At 43.6% G+C, this 23485-nt stretch overlaps 1 protein-coding gene across 6 annotated transcripts in view; it reads right to left on the bottom strand.

The window, feature by feature from the left end:
• Positions 1 to 23485, bottom strand: part of nbas (NBAS subunit of NRZ tethering complex) — a 126005-nt gene that overhangs the window by 13743 nt on the left and 88777 nt on the right. For 5 of the 6 annotated variants that reach the window (XM_076084747.1, XM_076084748.1, XM_076084749.1 and 2 more), the window contains 3 exons: positions 21278 to 21367; positions 19769 to 19952; positions 3047 to 3186 (listed from right to left, as the gene is read on the bottom strand). In XM_076084747.1, coding sequence (XP_075940862.1) covers positions 3047 to 3186; positions 19769 to 19952; positions 21278 to 21367 — 414 coding nt within the window. Of the gene's footprint in view, positions 1 to 3046; positions 3187 to 19768; positions 19953 to 21277; positions 21368 to 22935; positions 23106 to 23485 lie in introns of those variants that run through there. The other variant, XR_012951601.1, reaches the window with a different exon arrangement.

Genomic DNA, 23485 nt, shown 5'->3' with positions numbered 1-23485 from the left:
CACACACACACACACGTCGTTAGGCTCCTATCTGTCTGTCTGTATCTATCTATCCATCTATCTTTCTATCCATCCATCCATCCAAATGCAAAGCCTCATTATATCTGTATCAGGTCTTTAACCTTAGTTAGAAGAGCTTCATCACTCAACTATCAGAGTCAAGCACCACTTCAAAGGAGGTTATATGTTTCCAGAGGTTAAAATGAAATGGTGCCGATAGGCCAGCACTGCTGAAAGTTATACGTATGTGATTAACGTGACAAGCAGTACATTAAATATCAAACAGTCCGGAAAGGAAAGGGAGGTGATTGGAGATGAGAGGATGAATCTGATATGAACAAGGGCTTTGTTTCACTCCGGGTGTTTTCACATGATAAAGGGTAGATGGTAACAAGCTGATAAATCCTCAGTGATATGCTGAGAAATTAAATAAAAAAGCAAAGCGGTTGAACCCTGATGTCAGATTAGGCGGCTGAAGGGTGTCTTAAGAAAGCTCGCTAGAGGAATGAGACCCTGCGATGTGTGTGTGCGTGCCTGTGTATATCTGCAAAAGGAGATGGTATGTGCGATAGAAAGAGCTTTGAAATGAGAAAGAGGGAGACAGCAGGGAGGACAGCGGGGCTCCTGTGTTTGACCATCGGTATCAAAGGCAGCTCTCCATCCAGCTACCGGGGGTGTCTTGTCCTGACAAGCCGCTTCACCTTCGGATGATGCGGCCATGGGAGCAAACACTTGTGCCGTCTGGCACACCGCTGCTTCCTGTGCTTTACCAGGGGCACAGGGAGGCTCTGCTGCATGCGACTAAGAGTGTCTGTGTGCTCGCCAAATCTGTCACAGGGCGCAGTGTGAGTCACAGCCAGCCTCCATCCGTGCTTTGAATCATGACTCAGTTTATGCGGACAGACAAAAGGATAAGCTTTTCAGATGCAACTCAATATAGCCTCTTGTAGTCTTACTGAAACAGATTACCTCTCCACAGATACGCGCAGTAAACACACTTCCATCCCGACCAGGATTAAATGCTGAGTCAGACCAGTAGTTAAGGTTACCCGTGTGTCACGCTCCCCTCAAGTCCTAACGGAACATTTGAAGGTTAAGTTATTCTGAGTTTTGTGTCCCAAATTATGACTGCCGGGTGCAGCGGCCATTACACATAAAATGCACACTAAACACAGATCGGTCCTAAATTTCAGGCTCCTGAGCTTCAAAGAGAGGCAGATTACATCGTAGTGCCTGTTGCAGCAAATTAACTCAAGCGGTTTAAATGAGGCAGACTAAAGCGACAAGCCAAAACAAAATCCGCAATCAGAAGCTGAGTTTGTACTCGGCATAATGTTTGCATTTAAATCAGAATTACAGTACAACAGCTCAGTCCACAGTGACTGAAGCCGACTGTCCCAGCAGCGACGGTTTGACTACAGCTGTTCTGCACTCGCAAAGTCAGAGGAATCTGTGGGTGAACTTGAAGCAGCTGTGTCGTCCAGAACCTAATCCCAACCCTCCTACCGCTTCTCAGTTAAAAAAAGACACAAACTCAATGCCAACTCTGCAGTCCATTACTAATGCACGGAGGATTCAAACAGCATTTCAGCTCCTGATTCTTAGTTCTTGATTCGTTTGACACTAGGCGAGACTAGGTGAAGGATGCCATTGTTGCTGACATTCCTGATCCTGGAAGTCTTGTCTCTGGCCACTCCTGACCCAATCACCGTTACATCGCAAGCAGGTTGGGAAGTCGCTGCAGGAACGTGATCCCCTTATCTGACAAAATACAGTTCATTTCGAGGTTGAAAGAGAGAGTATCTTACAGGCAGGTTGTGCTGGCCTTTAAACCGACGCATCACTAATGGACACATGTAAATCTTGTTCATCACCAAACCGACAAAGTTGTCAGAGTCCATAAAGCTGACTTATGCACACACACACACACACACACATAAACAGCTTAGTGAGTTTCAAACAACTACCGGAGAAGAGCTCTACTTTAAATTGCTGATCGAAACTGTTTCAAACAAGAGTCTGCTTCGATTGAGCTGGAAGGAATAAACTCCCGACAGCATAACCCTGTATTGTCTCGGCGGACTTCAGAGTACCACTCGCTTTTAATCAAGAACAATGGAGAAGGAGAAGAGCAATCACATCATTAGGCACTTATCGAAAAAAACAGCCAACACTGGCTGAGGCTCATAAGATGCCAGCTGGTGCAAGAAGCCCAGAGCCTGAAGCTTTGTGAAGACGCCCGATTTAATTTCCAACCGGTCTATGTGCAATACGTAGACCTGAGTGATTAGAGGCGGTATTCTCCTTTCATGCTCTCGGGGGGAAATGAGAACACGTTGCGCAGACGTCGCCCATTATTATGTCAATGTCTTCATATGTCACTGATTTTGTTAACGAACGAGCGACAGTATAAACGCTGTTCTAAGTGACAGTTAAGAAACAAAACACTCTCACTGAGCAACTGGTGAAAAAGCTCTAATTTTACATTTGAACTTGCTGAAGATGCTGAGAGGCATTGCATTGAGAGGGACTGTTAAAAGAGAGAGAAGTAAGTGAGGCGAGTAAGGTTTTAAGAATGTGCGAATGATATTCATGAACCATATATGCCGGATAGCGACAACTCATAAGGAAGTAATAACTGTACTAGAGACGATTACAGGAATAGTTTTGACATTTAGATGAGTTGGATGAGAAGATTAATAGCACTCATGTCCATAGGTTAAATATAAGGCTACAGCCAGCAGCTGATTAGCTTAGCATTAATTCTGAAAAATAAGGCTGGAAACTAAGACTACCTCTTACTCAAAAGTAAGAGGTAGTCTTAGTTTAGGTAGTCTTAACTTGTCATTTTTATTGTTTTTTTTGTACAGATTAGACCTTTGGACAGACCCATGCCAGATGTTTCCCTTTGTTTATAGTCTAAATGCTAAGCTAGGCTAACCAGCCCCCGGCAGTAGCGCTCTATTTTTTATCGACTCCCAAAATGTCAAACCATTTCTTTGACCAAAGGGCAATGAAAAAGAGATAAAAAAATCATTTGTCTTACACTTCCTCTTTCATCATGGGTGGCCAAGCTTGAAGGAGGAGCGAGAGCAGCTGAAAGTCCTCCCACTTTTGTGCAGCTTCCAGCAGCTCCAGGAAGAGGGCGTATCTCTTCTCCTCATTCTCCACATCTTCTATCTCAACCTGAGAGGAGAGGTGGCGAGAAAGACGGGAGGTGAGAAAGGCAAATCAATTTGAAAACTCAAGAAGCAAAAGGCGTGCTGTGAGGCTCTTGATTATAACACAACACCAGTTCATTGAGCAGACATCAGGAAAATGAAGAGTGTTGAGTAACTAGAGTAACCATCTGTTCCTTTCAAATTCTGCTACACGTGCAATGTTGCGGATAAATATGTTGATGGATGGCAGCAGGAAGTGGATTTCAGTGATTTGTTATCTTGGACACTTCCACGAGATTCTTTTCCAAAACAAGCGCCACAGAAACAGGAGAGCGGCTTTCACTGATTTCAAATGAAGCCCTCGATTGGGATGGCGAAAACTTGACAACCTGATGATTGCAGTAGAGTTTGTGGGAAAGGCATCCTGCCAAAACCGGAGCCCAAATGAACTGCGCAATCACAAACCCTCAAATCTAGACGAGCATCAAAGCAAGCTTCAAGCGAGGCGTTGAAAGGGAAGGAACGAGGCTTCATGCGTAATGGCACGTTTCACTGTTCGTTTAAAAAAACGTCACCTGTGGCCAAACTTATTCCATACCAGTATGAGAAGCAGAGTGTAAGAGTGAGAAGGAATGAGGGAGGGTTAATGTGGAAAAAATGAGGAGGAGGCGGAGGGAAAGTAATTAATTTTCTTCTCAGAGGTTGGCTTCTAGTGTGATTTAACAGTTCAGAGAGCGGCTGATTTCTGAGGGGAAAACTACAACCTGCCAAAGCGTGGCTGCAGCAAAGACAGGCTCCGTCACACACATACACACATCACTCGCAGCCAGACTCATAAAACATAGTTTCAGCCTCAATGGTGGGATCACATTTATAAGACTGGATATCCATGTAAAGCCTGGCGATATTTCACCAGTATGAAGGTCTATACATAGTCTCATTTAAACATTTTAAGACACCAGCAACTGAACCTGTTAACACACGCTTCTTTTTTAAATCTTTATTATGGCAGTTTTGCAATGAAGCTGGGTTAGTACAGAAACCATCTGTGCACTTCCATCAGTGCTGGTGAGATCTACTGTAGCTCCAAATTGTTGGGTTAGCAAATGAAGCTGTCCCATTGAAAATAATTGAGTGAAATGCAGTAAAGCAGTAAAACACTTTTCCTTAGAGAGGATGAATAGCTGCATTAAGACGCCAAAGGGGACCACGGTAATTCTAATACATGATGCAATATTGCCATCAAATTGATAAGGAAACTTTTCGGTGTCACATCAATAAAAATCTGTCATGCTGCAAACGTTAGGTGGATTGGAGCTCCTGTGGCCGCCCCACTGCATGTTGCATCTGCAAAAGGTTACAGCTCGCTTTACGCTGTAGATCATTGCGCAGTCAATAGTGGATAAAGCCACACATTGCTAGTTCTCTGGCAACTACTGGAGGCACACAGATGTATCTGCTTGAATGTTGATGAGAAATATAAAATATGAAAGGCACTTATTTTGGTGATTTACATTAGCGACAAAAAGTCCACTGGCCATAAATTCAGCTAGTATGCATCATACCCTAACAGCTATTTTACATATGATGCACAGGGGTCCTTGAATGGCCATAACAAAGATTCCCAGATTCCTTAATTTCTAAAAATGAGTTGAAAAAGTGACAATGGCAAATTAAGATATTCCTGGTCATCAAAGAATGGAAAAATATAAAACAATCTTCACTTTTAAAATAGAAAGTTACAGTCCTACACAAGAATGCTTTGTTTTTTTCCAGTTTTCAAAAACCTGCATAAAGCCTATATTTTAAATAATATTGCAAGTTAAATAATCAAAATGGAACATAAAAAGAATCACCTTTACTTCCTTTTGCTGATAGTGGGGCTCCATATAATCCACTTGCTCGTGTAATTGTGTTACAATGGACCAATGTGATGGTTGACTGGTAATTAAGCAGAACTCACATTGGCTGATTTGCTTTATAAAGTACCGATACTCTTACTGATTTTGAGACATCCGTGGTGTTAAACCTCTAATTTACAAGTAAATGCGTATGCAAATAGGCAGCAGCACAGCGGATCCATGCACAGCGGTGTAGTGAAGCGCCTTACGATGGGGGGATGGAGCAATAAATGAGTAGAGCTGAAGCTCAGGACCCTCTGGAAATGGAGGTCATTTGGGAAACAGAAATGGAATCTTAACTACCTGTAAAAAGCCCTCGCTGTAATCTAAAGCTCTCAAATCCATCACTGGACGTAAACTGCAACCCAAAGCCTGTTCATCATTGTTATTGCTTTGCTGTGTTATGAACACTGAATACTGAACACTCCCTAGCTATTCAAGCATTTTATAAAGTTGTATGGCCGCATCTCTTCATTTTTTTGAAAATGTAAGGGGATGCAAGACCTTGGGATTCCTTGATTATATATGGATTGCGTGTTCTCCATTGAACACACATTGCAAATTGCATTCAGACATACAAATATGCACTCTTTTCAGAAAGAAATACACACCCACATCCTCTCTTGCACTCACTAATCAACACTCACCTACAGGAGGCCGCAAATAAATAGCTGCCGATTACTATGTGGCTGTGATGAGGCTTTTATTTTCTTAACAAGGAAGGATGGTAATTAATTATGCCCAGTGATTAAAATCAACATTTCCTCTGTGGTGATGTACAAACAACATGGTGCGGAAGGGCAGGAGGGCAGAGAGAGGAGGGAGGGACGAGACTGTCAGCCAATGCCGTAACACTATAGTGCTGGCAAATTAGATCCGACACACGGCCTCTCGGTCAATCAGCTTTTTCAAACACTTGCAAACTCAGTTCCTATCGTCACTATCCATCTGTCCATCCAAAGATCAGTTACAGCAGTAGACAGCAGGATAAATGCTAATTGCACAGTATATTTGTGAACGATATATTTGTCTTTTTTGGCCCATTACCACTTCCCCATTTGGAGGTTCAAACATCTCCTCCAAATAGCAACTGTCCAATCGTAGATTAGTACATCATGTAACTGGCCACAACAGGCCTGTCAAGCTTTAGCTTTCTCTACATGCCAAAGAGCCGTTGTGTGTTTATTAACTCTGATGGCGGCTGCAACCGTTAGCATCTCCGACTCACCAGCTAACTCCCTACAGTAGTGACCGTTACTTTCAAGGCCAGGGAGCATATATCATTAACCAGCTGCATTAGTTTGTGGGGTTATACTGTTGGTTACATTACAAAAACAGCTCTGTTCAGAACTGCTGTATCCCCATCCACTGTGTCCACTGAGCTGATGTTAGCTTATTTGGCTAGCTACAGGAGCTATATCTGATCATAATCCCTCAGGGATAGTTTCAGCCAGTTGAAGACAAATTATTAATTTCCCTGATATGAAGCCATTCCAAACGGTAGGGAAAAAAAGAGCGAATAAAATAAGGATAAAGAAACAAACATGGACCACGAGTGAAAAAGCAGATGGTTACACACGCACACACACACACACACACACGCATGCAGGCGAACAGACATAATTCCTGTCAACACAGCGATTCATGTAAGCCAGTTTCAACCACTGATACCGAGGGGTCAACAAACAAAACGATACAACGTGAACAACACAGTGCGACAGAGAGCAGCGCATGCACACAGGCATGAAAGTGAACACGAACAAAAAGCTGCTAGCTCTCACTGCCTGCTTCAAAAACACTGTTTTTTTCCCCACTGGCACAGGAAGCAGCGCTGTTAAAATTATGCCGACCACATGCGACATGCTCGCCTACTGTGACTGGAAGTAGCCGTGCTTTCAGCAAAATGATGCACGAAAGAAAACATGGAGATGAAGTAAGCAGACGGGGAGGCTGGAGTAAATGAGTCTTGACTAACTATTGCTGTTACCGGCAGCTGAATTATTACTTTGATGACAACCGTTTACTTTTCAACACAGTAAAAAATGAAAGCATCGGGTGCATTGGTGCATGTGTGTAAAGTGACTTTCCAAAACTAAGAAGACGACTGACTAAAAAAAAACCATCACTTCGAAAGTTTTATAAAGTTATACAAGAACGCGGTCACATACACGTTTCTATAGGACGAACAGCAATTACAGAGTGAGCTGTGGTTTGTCCAAAAGAAGCTTGTGTAGTCAGACAGGGTATCTCTCCCCTGATTAAAAACTGCAATGCAGTCTAACCCTGCTATCAGCATATGATAAAAAAAAAAACAGGGGGGGGGGAGTGTATGTGTGTGTGTCAGAGAGACGGGAGCTGCTTTGGGGCAAATCGATAGGCAGAGCAGAAAGCTGTCAGGAGCCACGTGGGTGAAAACACACACACACACAGTTCACCAAAGGATAAAAATGGAGATAAAGTAAAGATAGAGTAGTGTGTGTGTGTGTCTGTGAGAGAGAGAGAGAGAGAGCGAAGGCCAGACAGATGAAAGTGGAGTCATCTATTCCTCCTGAGAATGACTGGCATGAAACACACACACACACACACACACACACACACACACACACACACACACACACACACACACACACACACACACACACACACACACACACACACACACACACACACACACACACACACACACACACACACACACACACACACACACACACACACACACACACACACACACACACACACACACCAAAACATAATAAGGACCATGCAAACAAGCAGGCGTGTGCACACAATCAAACACAACGGGCTGAATGCCACTGAAACAGAGCTTCAATAAACTCCTGTGAAATAATTTCCTCCATATGTCACCGTCTTTCCTCGAGGAATAAACTCTCACCAAATAAATATTCCAACATCAAAGTGCTCTACTGTAGTCTTTTAAATGTGAACTGCTTTCAACGCACAGGGGACACTTGACGTCAACACTGTAGATCATTTTAGACACACACAGGGTGAATATAAAATGCCTGGTCTGAATCCAACAATGTGAGGCTCGAACCAACATGTGACGTATATCTATTTGGACACAGTAAGCTAACTAAGAGCTAATGTGCATATTTATGGTCTATAGAAGGTCTACAAACATGTTTTTAAGCTATTTTGGACATTTCATGGAGGATTTCAGTTTAACGTCAACACCCACCTGAAAGGCTACCGTGTAGGTTAGAGAGCAGAACATACGGATGTTCAAGGTGAAGCCGCTGCAGAACTGCACTGAGTAATTACCGCTGTGGTGAAAGGTGCTGACTGACAGTGTGCTACATGTTGGTAATGTACCACTGGTGCTTTCACCTCATCATGAGCTCACTTTTTGGTAAACGAGTGCCGTCTGTACTATGTTGGAGTACAGTGGGTTTCATACCATGTCTTGATGAACTGGCTGTTTGTCCTTTGTCGTCTTGGCAAACAACCTATAAGCCAGCAGACAGAAATGTCCTGCCTTTTAAAGTGATTTTAAAGTTTGAATAGCTACTACTATACTGCGTGCGCCTTTTAAAACGACTATCAAAGCCCCAATTTGATATTTTATTCATATACACTGACATATATAATACAACGCAAGTATTACGTGTGTATCTGCAGTCCTTAAGAGTTATTTTTGTACAAGCACCAATTTGGTTTGCCCCCTGAGGAACTGCAGCATCCTGCAATCAAGATCGAGAAAACTGGGATCAAAGTGTCAGTCGGTGTGAGCAAATTAGGGGCCTGCTGGACAAACTTCAGCCCACTTGTAACGAGAGCCCTCCTCCAGAACTGATGAGACGGACTTGGGTTCAGTGTCTGAGTACAAACAAATAAAGGAAAATTGCCAATTTGTTGAGAGAGATATGTTTTGTTTTTTTCACTTTTCATTATTCTAAAATAAACTACATGCATCAATGCATAAGAATTGAATATTAAATTGAATTGAATTCTGTTTCGATGCTTCTCATCACCTGCATCATATTACCAGTATGCGAGGGGGTTTCATTTGCTTTTAGTATCATTAGTTTAAACTTGAAGAGGTTCCAGCAGGATAAAAATCATATCCTGTTTGGAGTGTCAGTGATGATTGTTGACATTTTCATGTTGTTTTAACCCGTGCATGTGATGAGGTTGAGATGGTTCAGAAATCTCAAGTGTTTGATCAGTTTAACACAGCAGCCCTGTACGAGGTTTTTGAAGGGGCAGTGGGTGTCCTAAAGCCACACAGCCCATAATTAAATCTTACTTTCGACTGATCTGTGAATACACCAGCAGAAGGGCAATTGGCCCTTTGGCACGGCACACAATGCCCAGGGTTTCCCACAGTTGTTAATAGTGGATGTGGCCCCACGCCACTAAATTATTGACATCCACTGCTAAGACATTAAAGCGGCTTTCTCGCATTAAACCCACAGAGAAAGAGACTATTTCAACCAGCAAAAACTATATATTCACGTCGTGAGGCAATAGAGTGACTAAATAAATGACAGTCAAGATGATTGAGAGCCCGTCTATCACAGCTCAGAAGATTACAGTGATTGACCGATCAGCCTCACACATTGTATGTGCGCTTTTCTATAATTAATCAAAACACCACGTTGGATTAAAAACGTGAGTTATTTCTTGTGCGGAAATGTTGAAGACAAACAGCTCAATCACTCAACTCTGCAGGGGACGTCTCAGGAATAACTCACAGCACTTGTTGAGACACAACAACCAGTTGGTCAAGCACTTAGTTGAAGTTTGTTCAAAGTTTGAAAATGATCACCTGGACTTTTAACATCAATATCTCCTATCAGAGTTCAGTTTAGGGGAGGAGATCAGAGTCAGAGTCTGTGTTTACCAATCATCCTGTGGCTGGAAAAGCCAGTGGATCACACTGATAGAATATAGACCAGATCGAGGATGGCTACTGGCTAAAGTATGTATGTACTGTGCATGCAAAATTATTTCATTACAATAAATAAAAAAGTACCGTTTGGAAGCCTTCGAGTTCGGCTTTCGGCCATCGTCATCTTGTTTTTTTGCTCCCAGAAGAGAAATGAGACGCTGAATAAGACATTTGTACTGAAAAAACACTAAAAAAACAACTCTCCCAGACCGGACAACACCATGGTAGCGAGCTATCATTCACAAGGTAGCCACACCCTAAAGCACACTCTGCTTTATTCTCTATTTCAGTCTAAACGGAACCATAATTTACTAAAGGAACATCATGTTGTATCAAAAAACACTTGAACCTAGCGAGTGAGACCATAAACTCATGTGTACAATCTTTATTGAGGTAACAAATCAAGTGAGAAGTAGAGTCATTTTCTCATAGACTTCTGTACAATCAGACTTCTTGTTGCAACCACATGAGACGCCCCCTGCTGCTCTTCAGCTGTCAAAACATTTCAATAAAACCCAAAAGCGTCAACCTCATGGTGGGGCAAGAGGAAAAAGTCACCAAAGTCCTGTGTGCAAGGACATTTAGATGAAACCTGGAAGCCTACGGGAGTGTTCAATCTAGCATTGATTGCTTCAGAACAACCCAGTAATGGAATGCAATTGATATGAAACACCAAAGTAATGGAAAAGGACTCTTGTATTACCACTTTTCCAGGCAGAAATGACACAGGAACACTTATCAATAAGCACCACACACACTCATACGGTCAGTACAACTCTGAACAACTTGCACACCAGTAATCATATCCCGCCACACACACACACACACACACACACACACACACACACACACACACACACACACACACACACACACACACACACACACACACACACACACACACACACACACACACACACACACACACACACACACACACACACACACACACACACACACACACACTCCTAGAAAACATGTCGTGTCTTACAGAACCGCCAGGAGCCGTGCCTGTGGCTGACTTGTTAAAGCATGTGGTAAACCAATCATCACCTCTGTGCTTAACACCGTGGCGGACAGGTTAATGATCGGTGCGACCGTCACCGGCTGTCATGGCTCTCACTCGTCACATCTTATTACCGCTGCCAATCATGACGGTGAGCGCCATCACTCCCCACCTTTCTATCAGATTAGCAGGATAAATGGAGGATAGCGCGTTTTATTAAATGTCACGGCGTGGAAAATGCTCCAGGGTCAACTTCATCATTTAAGAGTGTCAGATTGCCATATTCATCTTCAGGTAACTGTTTTCTGCTTAACAATTTGTCGTACATAAGTTGATGTTAAAACGTTGTGATCGTCAGTTCCACGGGAGAAATTGATTTTTTTTTTTTTATGCTGGATTATTTTTTTTGACCCAAACGCCAACAGCAATCTTTGAGCTGGCTCGGGACTACTGCACCCATGCTTCCTCCATCCTGCCGGCATAGTAACCAATTTCTGTCAATATTTCATCAAGGTTTCCTTATTTACATGTATACTGCAACCAAAAGACAGAACATGAGGGTTAACAGTTTTCCAGCGACCTGGTAAGCTATGTTGATAGAGATGTGTTGATTCATTAATTAATCTTTTTTTTTTTTTTAATTCATTTCATCACTTTTAGGCTGATTGTTTTACCCCTAAATCGCATTAATCACAAAGTAGGTTACTAACAAAAAAACAACAAAAACAATAAAGACGCACAGGTGTTATCTTTGATTAAAACTTACTGAGAGTTTATTAAACTTGACAAACCCCGTCTATTTAAAAACATCTGCATTACAAGCGACACTGCACCTGGCAACCCAAACAAGGTAATGTAGCTGATGAGATTCTTAGCCCTTCTGAGTCAAGTCAAAGATGCATTCTTTCTTCATGAATCCGTATGAGCCTGTTAATAAAACACGGGTGAACTTTTGCCCCCATCAACAAACCTGCCTGATAATCTTCTCTGTGACTTGGCAATTATCTCAGTCCTTGACCCGAGAAGGAGAGGGAGGGAAGGGAGAGGGGGGAACACGGGATGTGGGCACGTCAGTGTATCGGACTGGGAGTGCTGGTGTGGAGCCCTGGGATCCAGAGATCTCCGTGTCTGGCCTTTACCGAGAGCGCTCTGAACGAGCTCATCAATATTCATTGACCCGCTCTGGCTAATGTCTCTAGCGGCGGGCAGAATAAAGTTGCAGAGGTCGCACACTTCACAAGGGGGGGGGGGGGAGAGAGGCAGGGCAGAGCGAGGGAGTGAATGAGCGACGCTGAGAAAGTGAGCGGTGAGCGGGGGGGGGGGGGGGGGGGGGGGGGGGGGGGTGATAAGAGAGTGCAGGTTTCAGACAAAATGAGAGCAAAGAGAAACAAACACCAAAAGGGCAAAGCCTCGGGGCCTGTGGGGGGCTGGGGAGTTTATTACGGCTTGAAAGTGAAACACATAAAACATGCAGAGGAAACACAAGCGCAAAAGATAAAGACAGGCGCGCCCGTAGAGAACAAACAAATGCACACACACAAACACACACGATCGTGTGCATGCAAAATATGACATGACAAGGAGAGTGCAATGACAAACAAATACAGCTTCCAAACCTCTCCCCCTATTTGTTATGCTTTTTCTTGCTCTCTCTCTCTCTCTCCCTCTCTCTCTCTCTCTCTCTCTCTCAGAGTAGCTCCACGTTGTATAACATGACACCTGAGTATACATAATGGTACACGCCTCAGGAGAGGAAGACGAGGAAGATAAGAGACAAGGGGAGCTCACAAGACAAAACACAGGAGGGGAGTGGTTAGAAAGGAAGAGCAGATCAAGGTTGGGAGGAAACAACGAGCTCGTAGCTCGACACACACACCTGCTTGACACGACGCCCCAGCGCCACACATCAATGTCGAGCACATAAGCAGAAGCGGCGTTTACAGTATATTTGAATATTTTGTGCCATGACTCCAGCCTCTCCTTAATCATGCATGCTATAGGCTATGATGAATATTCAAGCCGGGACAAAGGCCAAGGGGAAGGGAAGCTGCAAAAGTATGTAACACACTCCAAGAAGCACACTGCTGCTTGACACGCAAACACATGCAATTACTTAAGATCAGCGGAATTACTTACAGTGTTCCGTGAGTAAACGTGAGAGGACGTTTAAGCGCGGGTGCACTCACACTCATGCTGAGGCTGAATCACACCCGTTGAAGCGAAGCCTTTACCGATAACAGATAATGGTACATGAGTGGCCCCCACTTCATCTCAGATTGTGCCGTCTTTCTCCCTCCCTCTCATCTGGCTCTGTGCTGCCCTCTCCCATCACTTCAACTGTCCTCGGGCTCTTTTCTCCGTGCTTCTCCTCGTCCATCTCCCTCTCCACATCTCCTCTTTCCTTGTTTACTTTACAGCACTGCCTCCTGTCTGGTGTTTTCTGACTGCACCATCAACTATCCCCCCCCCCCCCCGAGATGACAAAGTGGTTGTGCTCTCCTCTCCTGGCTCTCCTGAGTTTAAAAAAAAAAAAAAAAAAAAAAAAGGAGCACGAATAAAGTTTTCAGCTCATGATAAACGCTGTCCAAAACACGTGGAATTATAGCTGGGGCTCGGCGATGACGGCAATGACCCCATGACCTGTTGCATTAGAGGGTGGCCATTAGATAGCGTCCTCAACCCCATCACATTTATTATTTATCAACTTGGAAACAGACTCTACTCTCTCTCTCTTCTTGTACAGCCCTCTCCCTCCAGACCAGGCTCATTCACTTTCATCAAACAAATCTCTCTCAGCTTCTCCGTCCGGCTTCTCCTCTCCACCTGGCCTCCACCTCGGATAAGCTCCATCTTTCTTTTTTTTTCTCCCCGACAATCCCTGGTGGGACGAATCCGAAAGTTCTCCGACACTTTTCAACTTTTAAACACTGGACCGAGACGGTCCATCCACTCGTTTGTCAATATGTAATATTTGAGTCCGACAATGATCAGCTGCAGACAAAACCCATTGTTCTATCAACCGACAACACTCCCACTTATGTTTCCGTTTGCATTCCTGTCATGTGATAAAACTACTGCAGCTACTGTGCAGCTCTCCTTCTGTCTTCTTCCATTTAGATTCTTGGACGAGTGTCAGGGCTGAGGCTTATCTTTTCACTGCGGGTTTCCATACTTCAAACTGTGGCCTTACTACTGAAATACACGACAGGTGGAGTGGATTTGTTACAGTTTGGCAGGAGGGGAGATCACACAGGCATCGACATACAGTACACACATATATGCTCTTAAAAATATATTCTTTAGGCTAGTACTACCTCATGTACGACACAACCATGTCTATGTGGGCCGTATACCAATAGTCTGCCTCTCGTTGTGTGCATGCATGCAAACGCTCCACCCAGAAATGATGGAATTCTGTAATTTTCTGCTTAATTGGTGCATGCGAAATGAGTCAGCATCCTTTTTTTCAACAGAAAAGACAAACAGGAGAAGGAGAATCAAGGGTGGGATGGATTGAGAAAGAAGAATTAAAAAGTGTAGGACTATATGGAAGTAATGCAAGTATACAGAGGGATCTGAATAACAGTCATAATGTTGTCTTACACATTCATGAAACAGTCTATCCCTCGTAACTTTGCATGAAACCAAAGCATGTCTGTCCAAAAGCAGACGTTGATCTGAAATAAGAATCTAAAATGGAAAAAAACTCCGTACCTCTGAGAATAAATGGGATGTTTGTCCAACTCAAAATCTCAGCCTTGATCAAATCAAACCATCAGCAACATTTCCAGGGAATCGCAGGAGGAGGGAAAAAAGCACAGGACATTTTAAAGAGGTGAAACGAAAACAAACTAAAACGTGCCTCAGTAAAGTGAAGTAGGAGCGAGGCCGGGGTGTAGGGATCTGCAGGCTGTGTAGCTGACAGAGTGCAGCTACACAGCCTGCACCGCTCCGCTCCGCTCATCCATATTAGATAGACGACGCTCCGCAAGGCCAAACAGCACAGCACCAAAACAGGGTGTCACAGCAAATGATCCATGACACTGACGACGGGGGGAAAGGGGCATGTAGCATCAGCCATCACTGTTGATGAGCTTAGATGATGACTTTTCATACACACACACACACACACACAGGGTTGATTTCCCTCGCAACCTTCCCTTATGCCCCGCAACATTTGGAGTGCACACAGGTGTGAAGACCTTGATGTGATGGCCGGGCTCCCGGATGTGTGTGTAGTTATATGTGTGTGTGCGTGTTATAACCCTGATGTGGGCATTAATGCCAGCACTGCCATAGGGATTCAGCATGATACTTACTATCTTCACACTACAACATCAAGGATTCAGCAGAGGTGGGCTTTACATTAACCAGTATGTACACATGCAGTATAAGTAGTGGTAGTCACCTCTTTGTCTTTGTGAAACGCCATAAACAAATGACCCCAAGTATACTGTTATTAGTAACATAAAGGCCAAATACTAGACACACGGACAAATAAAAGACCCCCCAATGTTGACAGTGGTGACATTTGGATGCCCTGCTGTTATGACTAATCATTCAAAATGAAGGCACAAAATCTATCCCTAGCTTCACCTCCTACACCCTCCCCCCCCTCCTCACTACCTAAATGTCAGCATTTCTATTGGGCTCATTAATTCCTCCCTTTTTATGCGTCTCTGTGTGTGCCGGCGCCTGAGTAGTGTGTTGGGATGCTGCTGGAGGGAGGAAGGATGATGTATCGGAATGGTAAATGGCCTCTTGTTCTGTTTCAATATCATCTGGAAATCCCTCTCTCTCTCTCTCTCTCTCTGTGCACATTCATGATCCATCATTATTTCCCTCCTTTCTCTAATCCTTTTGCTCTGGTTTCCCTCTGATCCATCATCGCTGGGTGTGTGTGTGTGTGTGTGTGTGTGTGTGTGAGGCAGCGGCTTTGAATCATTCAGTGGCCTTTTCACTGACACGGCCCGGCCTGACCCAGTCTGGACAGCACCGATGCTAAACAGCATCTGTCATAGAAACATTTGTCTGGGCCTTTCATGGGGCTGGCTTGCTGGAATGCAGGCATGTCTGTCTGTTGGGGTGTATTATACAAAAATGCCACTGTATATGGATGAGGATGCATGGACAGAAACATGCAGAAGGGACGAGGAGGCTTGGACAGCCAGTGTGAAAAGAACACAAGACTTTTCAGATCCTAACAGACTGTGAGGATCTGAGGATTTCTTGAGGTGTGCGCACAAGGCAATGAGGCAAGGATGGAGGATTACACAGTAAGTGAATCAGATCTGTAAGAATACACAATGCAGCCTAGAAACACCGGCAAGCGGGTTATCAGGAGACTGGCAAACAAAGAGAGAGCTGGAGAACCAATGATCTCTGAACTAAATCAACTGTGATTATCAGAGATACTGTACCGCAATTTGAAAATACACATAATGCCAATGTAAGTTAAATATGAGAGATATTGGAAAATACTTAAGTAACACAAGTAAAATCATGCCCTGTGATTGACTGGCGACCTGTCCACGGTGTGACCCGCCTCAATCAGACGCCATTGGATGCTGCTTTGTGAAACTAGAGGCAACTGTTTGCGGACGTTTGCTATATGAGCTTAAACTGTGTCAGTGCTGTGTCCTCCTTCCCGGTGGCTCAGAAATCTGCAGGTTTACATATGGTGGTTTAAATTAGTCCCTGGTGATACTGATGCACAGGCATCAGACTCGGCTGCGAGCCGTGTTGTCAGGGATGTGAGAGCCTGCTGGCAGCGTATCAGGCAGTTTATTAACAGCAACAATCAGGGACAGACATATTTAGTGCATTATTTACATACAGTCCATACTGCACCAAGCTGTGACCTAGTAGACAAAGATATAGTGGCAACTCCAAGCTTACAGTGTATACGGTAATTCACTTTAAACTTAAAGAAATAGTTTGATACTTTGGAAATATTCTTATCAACTTTCTGTAGAGAGTTAGATAAGAACATGAGTACCACTCTCGTACCTGTGCGGTAAATATGATGCTACAGCCGTCATCAGCTGATTAGCTTAGCTTAGCACAGAGACTGTGACCCTGTTTGCTGCTGTTCATTTTGGTCCGACAAGCTGCCAACTGCCTGGAAGGTCTCCAACCAGTCCCAGCCTGAGCTAATATTAAAATCCACATCCGTAGTTAGTAGTCTAAGATCTAATTTTCTTCCTGCTTGTTCCCTCTACCAGGGGGTCAACAGCCAAAGCAGACCAAAACCACCCTAACATTATTATTTGAACCCGCAAATACTATTTTATCCCAAAATCCTGAGTTAGTATTCATCTTCTGCAATTTCAAGACGCACATTTAATTCCCTTTTTGTAATTTAAGTAATATCCACATGTCTACATCAACAAAAAAAACTCAATATTATGCAAGTCTGGCATAATGTCTATAATTTATCAATGACAATTAACCAGGCTGATTTGTAGCATATTAAAAAAGATAAATGACAGCAATTTTGATCCTGAAAAATGACTCGATCCATTAAAAACCTTTTAAAAAAAAAAAGACAACCTGTAGTTTTATCCCCTCTTTTTTGCTCTCTAATTAATCAATATAAATGTTATGCCCCTTCTTATTATTACTCTTTCCAAAAAAAAAACCTTTTAAAGTATTAGTTTCCTTTCTCTCTTAATTGGCCACAAATATAAATAATAAAATTCTAAATGAATGACTTTTGAAATACGAGTCTTTTGATTCATTAATGGTATTTTAGTATTATTGATATTAGAGAGCCAGGAAGAAATACAAAGAGAGGACTTCTACACTTGCACATCAGGAGGGAGGGAGTGGAGGGGGAGAGAGGGAGACAGAGGGAGAGAGAGAGGGAGAGAGAGAGAGAGAGAGAGAGAGAGAGAGAGATTTATTTCTAAACTCAAAACGTTTCTTCAGTTACATCTGAATTAAGACATTCAGACGGTCGGCATATTTAGTCTCTGCATGTGTGAGTGTTTGTATATGTACGCATCTTAACACATGGAAACTTCTGTACATTTGAGAGTACACCTGTGAGTGTGTGTGTGCCTTTGATCGGAGACGACAGCGCTAATCAGGCGCCTTTGTCAGAACAACAAACGGACCGCAGCGGAGAAGAATAGATGAGAGAAACTTAAACATACTTCTGGTTTCCGTTTCACTCACAAACTGTCGCTTGACAGCCCGGTTGTCATGGTGTGCGTACACATGTGTGTGTGTGTGCTGCATGGGAGGAATGACTGCGTATGAGGTGTGAAGCGTATCAAAAGTCATGTGCAGCAGTACCTCAAACCTGCCTGCCTAACCTAGTTAATGAAGTTATAGGTTCAAGCGCAGGTAAGATGCTGACTGATGCTACAAAGGTCGAGCAACGTCTGACATTTAGAGAGTCCGTTGTTTTTCAGGATGGCAGAGGTCTTGTCAGGTGCTAGTTAGGTGTTTGAGGTAGTGGTGATGATTTTGTGTGTGCTTCAGCCCTCATAAGTATGCAGTGAAAGATAGATACAACGGTTTATGTGTGTGTGTGTGTGTGTGTGTGTGTGTGTGTCTCTTTCTCAGGTAGCCAGTGTATCCTTTCCTTCCCCCCCCAAGTTGTTGTCTCTGTCAACATCTGACTTCACCACCACTCTCTCCTCATCTCCCTCCACTCTCTCTTTCTGCTTCCAACCCGACGTGACGAGGTCAGGCTGGGGCACCACCGCGTCTCCGGCATGGCCTCGGGCCGCCAACACCAGTGGCAGCACCGCTTGCGGGTCGTACCAGCCCAGCCGACATGATTACTGTACCGCCACTTTCAGCAGGGTTACAGCCGGCGGTGACAAGTTTCGCTCCAATTAGGAAGCAAAAAAGGCTTTGAATTTGTGTTTCAGCACACGTGTGGCCGTGGGAAATCTTTGCAAATACCAAACAATTAGACTAATCAAAATGAAATGAGACATTTGGCTACAAAAAGCCTGTTCACACATTGTACGGCCTTTTGGTTGCCTCAGGGAGAAACAAGAGAAAGTGGCACTTCATCTGAAACGAGTCTCGCTGTAAGAGCGAGAGACTAATTTCAGATGAGGTCGATTCATCTTTAACAAGATTAATTAAATGATCCCTTGGATGTACACTCTCTTAAGAGCACACGTGTGCGCCCGCCCGTGTGTGTTTCGTGAAAGGCTGACAAAAGTCGGGAGTGCACCCAATTAGTTAAAGAGTCCGGGCCCACACACCTGTCTACCTGCGCTGACAATTGCCCACGGCTGCGTGCATACATTTACACATTAATTGACCAGCTCGGGTCATTAATTAGTCAGTCAGGAAACTTAATGACGAGCCGCTCGTTGGTAGGTGACACCAGGGGGGGGGGGGGGGGGTGCAAGCATGCTAGGTGCATGCTTGAAAGCAGAAACAGTATATTTCTCTATTAAACACCACCCCAAATATAATGTATGTCTTGCATGTATATGCAGGAATGTATATGTCAAACCTTATCCATCCTCTTAAAATATTCACGACCCTGTTCTCCCTCCACTTATGTCTTCCCTCAATCTCAAGCATCTTTTCAAAATGTATGGCCCGGCGTTTGATGTTATGACCTTGGTGAAAAGAAAAGTAAAAAAACATATCCAGACATCTGTAGCCTCCTTCACATTAAGTACCAGTGTTGTAAAGTTGTTTCTAAAGTAACTATACTTTGAGTGAGTATACTCAACATCTCTCAAAGTCGCAGTCTGTTAGCGAGAGGGCTGATGAGTCGTGGCAGCGTGCATGTGTGAGCGCACGTTACCTCTCTGTCTTTGAGGACAGCCTGAGTCCTGTAGAGCAGCAGGAGACGGACGTCGCTGTCCCGGAGGCTGAAGTTACTCTCCAGGATCTGCAGCACGTCGATGCGAGGCCGAACGGGGAGCGACGCGTCGCCGCAGAATGGATGCAGCCAAACCAGGAGGTCATCGGAAGTCACCGCGCTGTCACTGAGAGAGAGGACGGTGGGGAGGACAGCAGTCAGACAGGCTGAGTGAGGCGGACATAAAGTGACAGAGATAGAGAGGTAAAGTGTAGAGGTTCTTCTAAAAGTTATTCAGTGGTTAAGAGCTTCTAGGTTTATTCTCATGAACTTGTTCAAGCTCACGTTTATTGCAGTTCATTACAGATTCAGTGGTCGTTATTGTAAGGAGGCGTGTGTCCATATTGAGTTTTTTTCTCTGGCACAAAAAGTGCTGGCAGGGTGCTGGAGAGCGCTTCAGACTTCCATCGCCTCTTTGCTTTATATTATGTATTTGGGCTACTAGCTTTTTGCTTGTGGAGGATCTCATCGCCGCTGAATCTGACAGCCGAGGACGTGGTGCACGTACGATCCGTCTGAGACAACAATGCGGTGAATATCATTGCCTCGTCCAAGAGCTACTGTGTAGCGCGGTTCCAGGCCTATTCATGCATTCACATGCAGTGGTTAACATAGCACTTTGTATTAAAATCTCCTGCTTTCAGTCGGGGTCTTTTTCTAGCGGCGCACTGACGGAAGTGGAGAGGTGTGAACGGCTGAAAAAAAATTACTTTTTTACTGCTAAAAGTGTTGCTTTTGTAACGCGTTAACACTGTTGTTCTAGCTAGCAAACATCAACCAATCGGTAGAAAAATAATCTACAGCTTTTTTGATAATCGATTAATCGTTTAAGTAATTTTATTTATTTTTAAATTCCCTGGTTTCAGCTTCTCAAATGTTAGGAGTTGCTGCTTTTCTTTGTCCTTTGGATTACTAAATAGAATATTTTTGCTAAATAATGACATTGAAAAGGTCACCATGGGCTTTAGGAAACTATGATGGGCATTTTCCAACATCTATAGACAAAATCATTAATAGAGAAAGTAATCTAAAAGGTTCATAGATAGTAAATGCAATTACAAGTTGCAGCCCTGATCCAGACAAAGGAAGAAGAAGCTCAGAGGAAATCACTTTGAAACTACGCTGATAATGAGGAGTCATTTTGTCACAGATCTGTTTTACTTTCATTTGGTTGGCCGGTGGTTACCAGGCTATGGCAGGCGCTGTCTAAATGTTGTCATCTCAAAAATAAAGCTAGCAGGCAGGTTGGCGGCTGCCTCTTGTTGATTTAACTGGTTTGCCAGTTCAATCAACTGGCAATTTACTGGCATTTGACACTCAGCAGGTGCTCATTTCAGGCCTTGAACAGAAGCTGAGGGAGAATAAAGAGAGACTGAATATTTTTGAAACATGTTTGATTAATGTATGACAGAAGTGTGTGTGGGTGTGTGAGAGGAGATCTGGATAACCTACCCACTCTGGACATTATTGTGCACAGCGGTCACCATGGCCTCCAGGACACTGAGGGGTTGTGGGTAATTTGTCAGGGCGTCTGGGTCTCCACTGAAAAACAAACCGCATCACCACAATCGTCTCGCATAATACACTAATTAAGATGCATTTCCAAATGACCACAATAAAGAGGGACAACAACTGAGAGAAAGAAAATGATCAAAGGCTTTCTTCTCCGGCACAGTGTTAGTTAAAAACGTGTCTGGCAGCAAGTAAATGTTTCATGCAAACACAGCTTTGTAAAAATTAGCCATCTTGAATTTATTAAGTCCTCGAGACATGAAGCAACAGAAAGTCATTTAAACTCGTCTCCATCGTTTCAAGCTCACAGAGCATGTTGGTGAAATTCACCAGCATATTAATACTTTAATCATTTAACGTTGATTAAAGAGGTACTTTCAAATAAGGTGTAAATGAGATTTAGTAATAGTAATAGTAGCTGAGCTTAGAAAGGTACGGTGTGATCTTTCTGTGGTGTGGCTGTGGGTTCTGCTGCATTGTGTGTGTATGTGCGTGTGTGTGTGTCTGTGTACACACTGTATGTCGCAAGAGTAGGGCTATTTTTCACAAAGACAGAAAAGGGAATAAAAAGGGTGATTTCCCCCGACTCCACTCCGCTTTGCAGCCGTGCTAATGTACGTACACTATACACAAAAGCACCACGGTATATATATATATATACACACACACACAATACACATACATGCACACAACATACAAATGATCTGGCAAAAAGGTGAAATGACAATGCAGCATTTCCTTTCTTGCATTTTGCTACTTATGAACATTTTCTCTTCAACGACACACAAACACAGACTAGTTATGACAGATACAAAAGATGGCCATTAGTGTGAGACTCAGGTATGCCTGCTGCGCCAGACTGAAGGCTTCGGGAGAGCCAAAAACAAGACCGGCTCATTCATACCTGCCAAACACAATGCTTTGAGAAAGCCCTGCAACAATGGACACGCACACACACGCACACAGTCATACTTGAATGCATAAAGGGATATTGTGACACGTTCAAGGGAGTGTGTGCATCTTGCACCTAACACACAGAACACACACACACACACACACAGACTGAGTGTGTGAGTGTACTATACGTGTGTGTTGGTGCAGGAGCGGAGTGAGATCTGGAGGGGAACAGCTGTATCAGGCTGCATTAATTATGAGAAGATAATGACTCAGAAAAAGGAGAAAAGCGTGTGCGTGCAAAAACAGTGTTTCGTTCATCAGGGGCGGTGCACACATGTCTGATGAACTACAAATGTGTGAGTGTCTGGGCCCGCGCACAACAATCTTCTGGTGTGTGAGTGTGTGTGTGTGTGTGTGTGTGTGTGTCAGTGTGTAAATGCAGGTGCCATCTATCTGCAGCATGCGCCATTGAGCAGCCATAAAGAAGCGGGAAATGAGGCAGGAATATAATCAAGGCGATTGGCACTCATTAATCAAGCCAATCAGATGGCCCGATAACATATCTGTCCCTGTCAGTAAAACCTTGCGCATTGGTCCGTCAGTGTTAGCGCACAAGGTTCTATGAGCATTAAGGAAAAACATAAAAAAACACACTACTCTGGAGATAAACCTTCCATTTAAGCCTTTGCAACGTTGCTTACATTTGGTCGTTTTTGGATGTTAAGTCCTACAATATCCAAGTACTTTCCACTGCCCTGAACTCTTGCAGCTCCGAGACATGTCGGCCTGAATCATTGCTCCCTTCCTTTTCAATGCAGTGAGCAAGAAGACACCAATAAAATGCTGTGAGTCCAACTCCCACAGGCAGCTGCTGTAAAATCAATTCAACACTTTAGGCATTTGTTATGACAGTGCCAACATGCAGAGCCCAAAGTGGACCAACATACAGAATATATTTTAGATAACAACCAACAGAGGTCAGGTAGTAGGTGGTGTGTTCGGGTGGCCTTCAATATTTTAGAATATACATCATAAAGCCCGCTTTTGTGGTGGATGAAGATATTTCTCTTAATCGGATTTATTTTTAAAAATACATATATATTTGCATACATATGTTTGTAATCACACCAGACAGGTATGAAAGGGCTGCATGGAGATGATTATGTTGTTTGACAAGGCGCAGCAGTGAATGTAAAAGAGATGCGAATAAAGACAAAAGGGAAATGTATGTACTAACCTGACAACTTGATT

This window comes from Anarhichas minor, unplaced genomic scaffold (genome assembly GCF_050575085.1).
Source record: "Anarhichas minor isolate MPS153535 unplaced genomic scaffold, ASM5057508v1 ptg000136l, whole genome shotgun sequence".
NCBI classification, from domain to species: domain Eukaryota; kingdom Metazoa; phylum Chordata; class Actinopteri; order Perciformes; family Anarhichadidae; genus Anarhichas; species Anarhichas minor.
The sequence above is the reverse complement of the archived record's forward strand: the minus strand, read 5'-3'. Positions and strand labels throughout refer to the sequence as shown.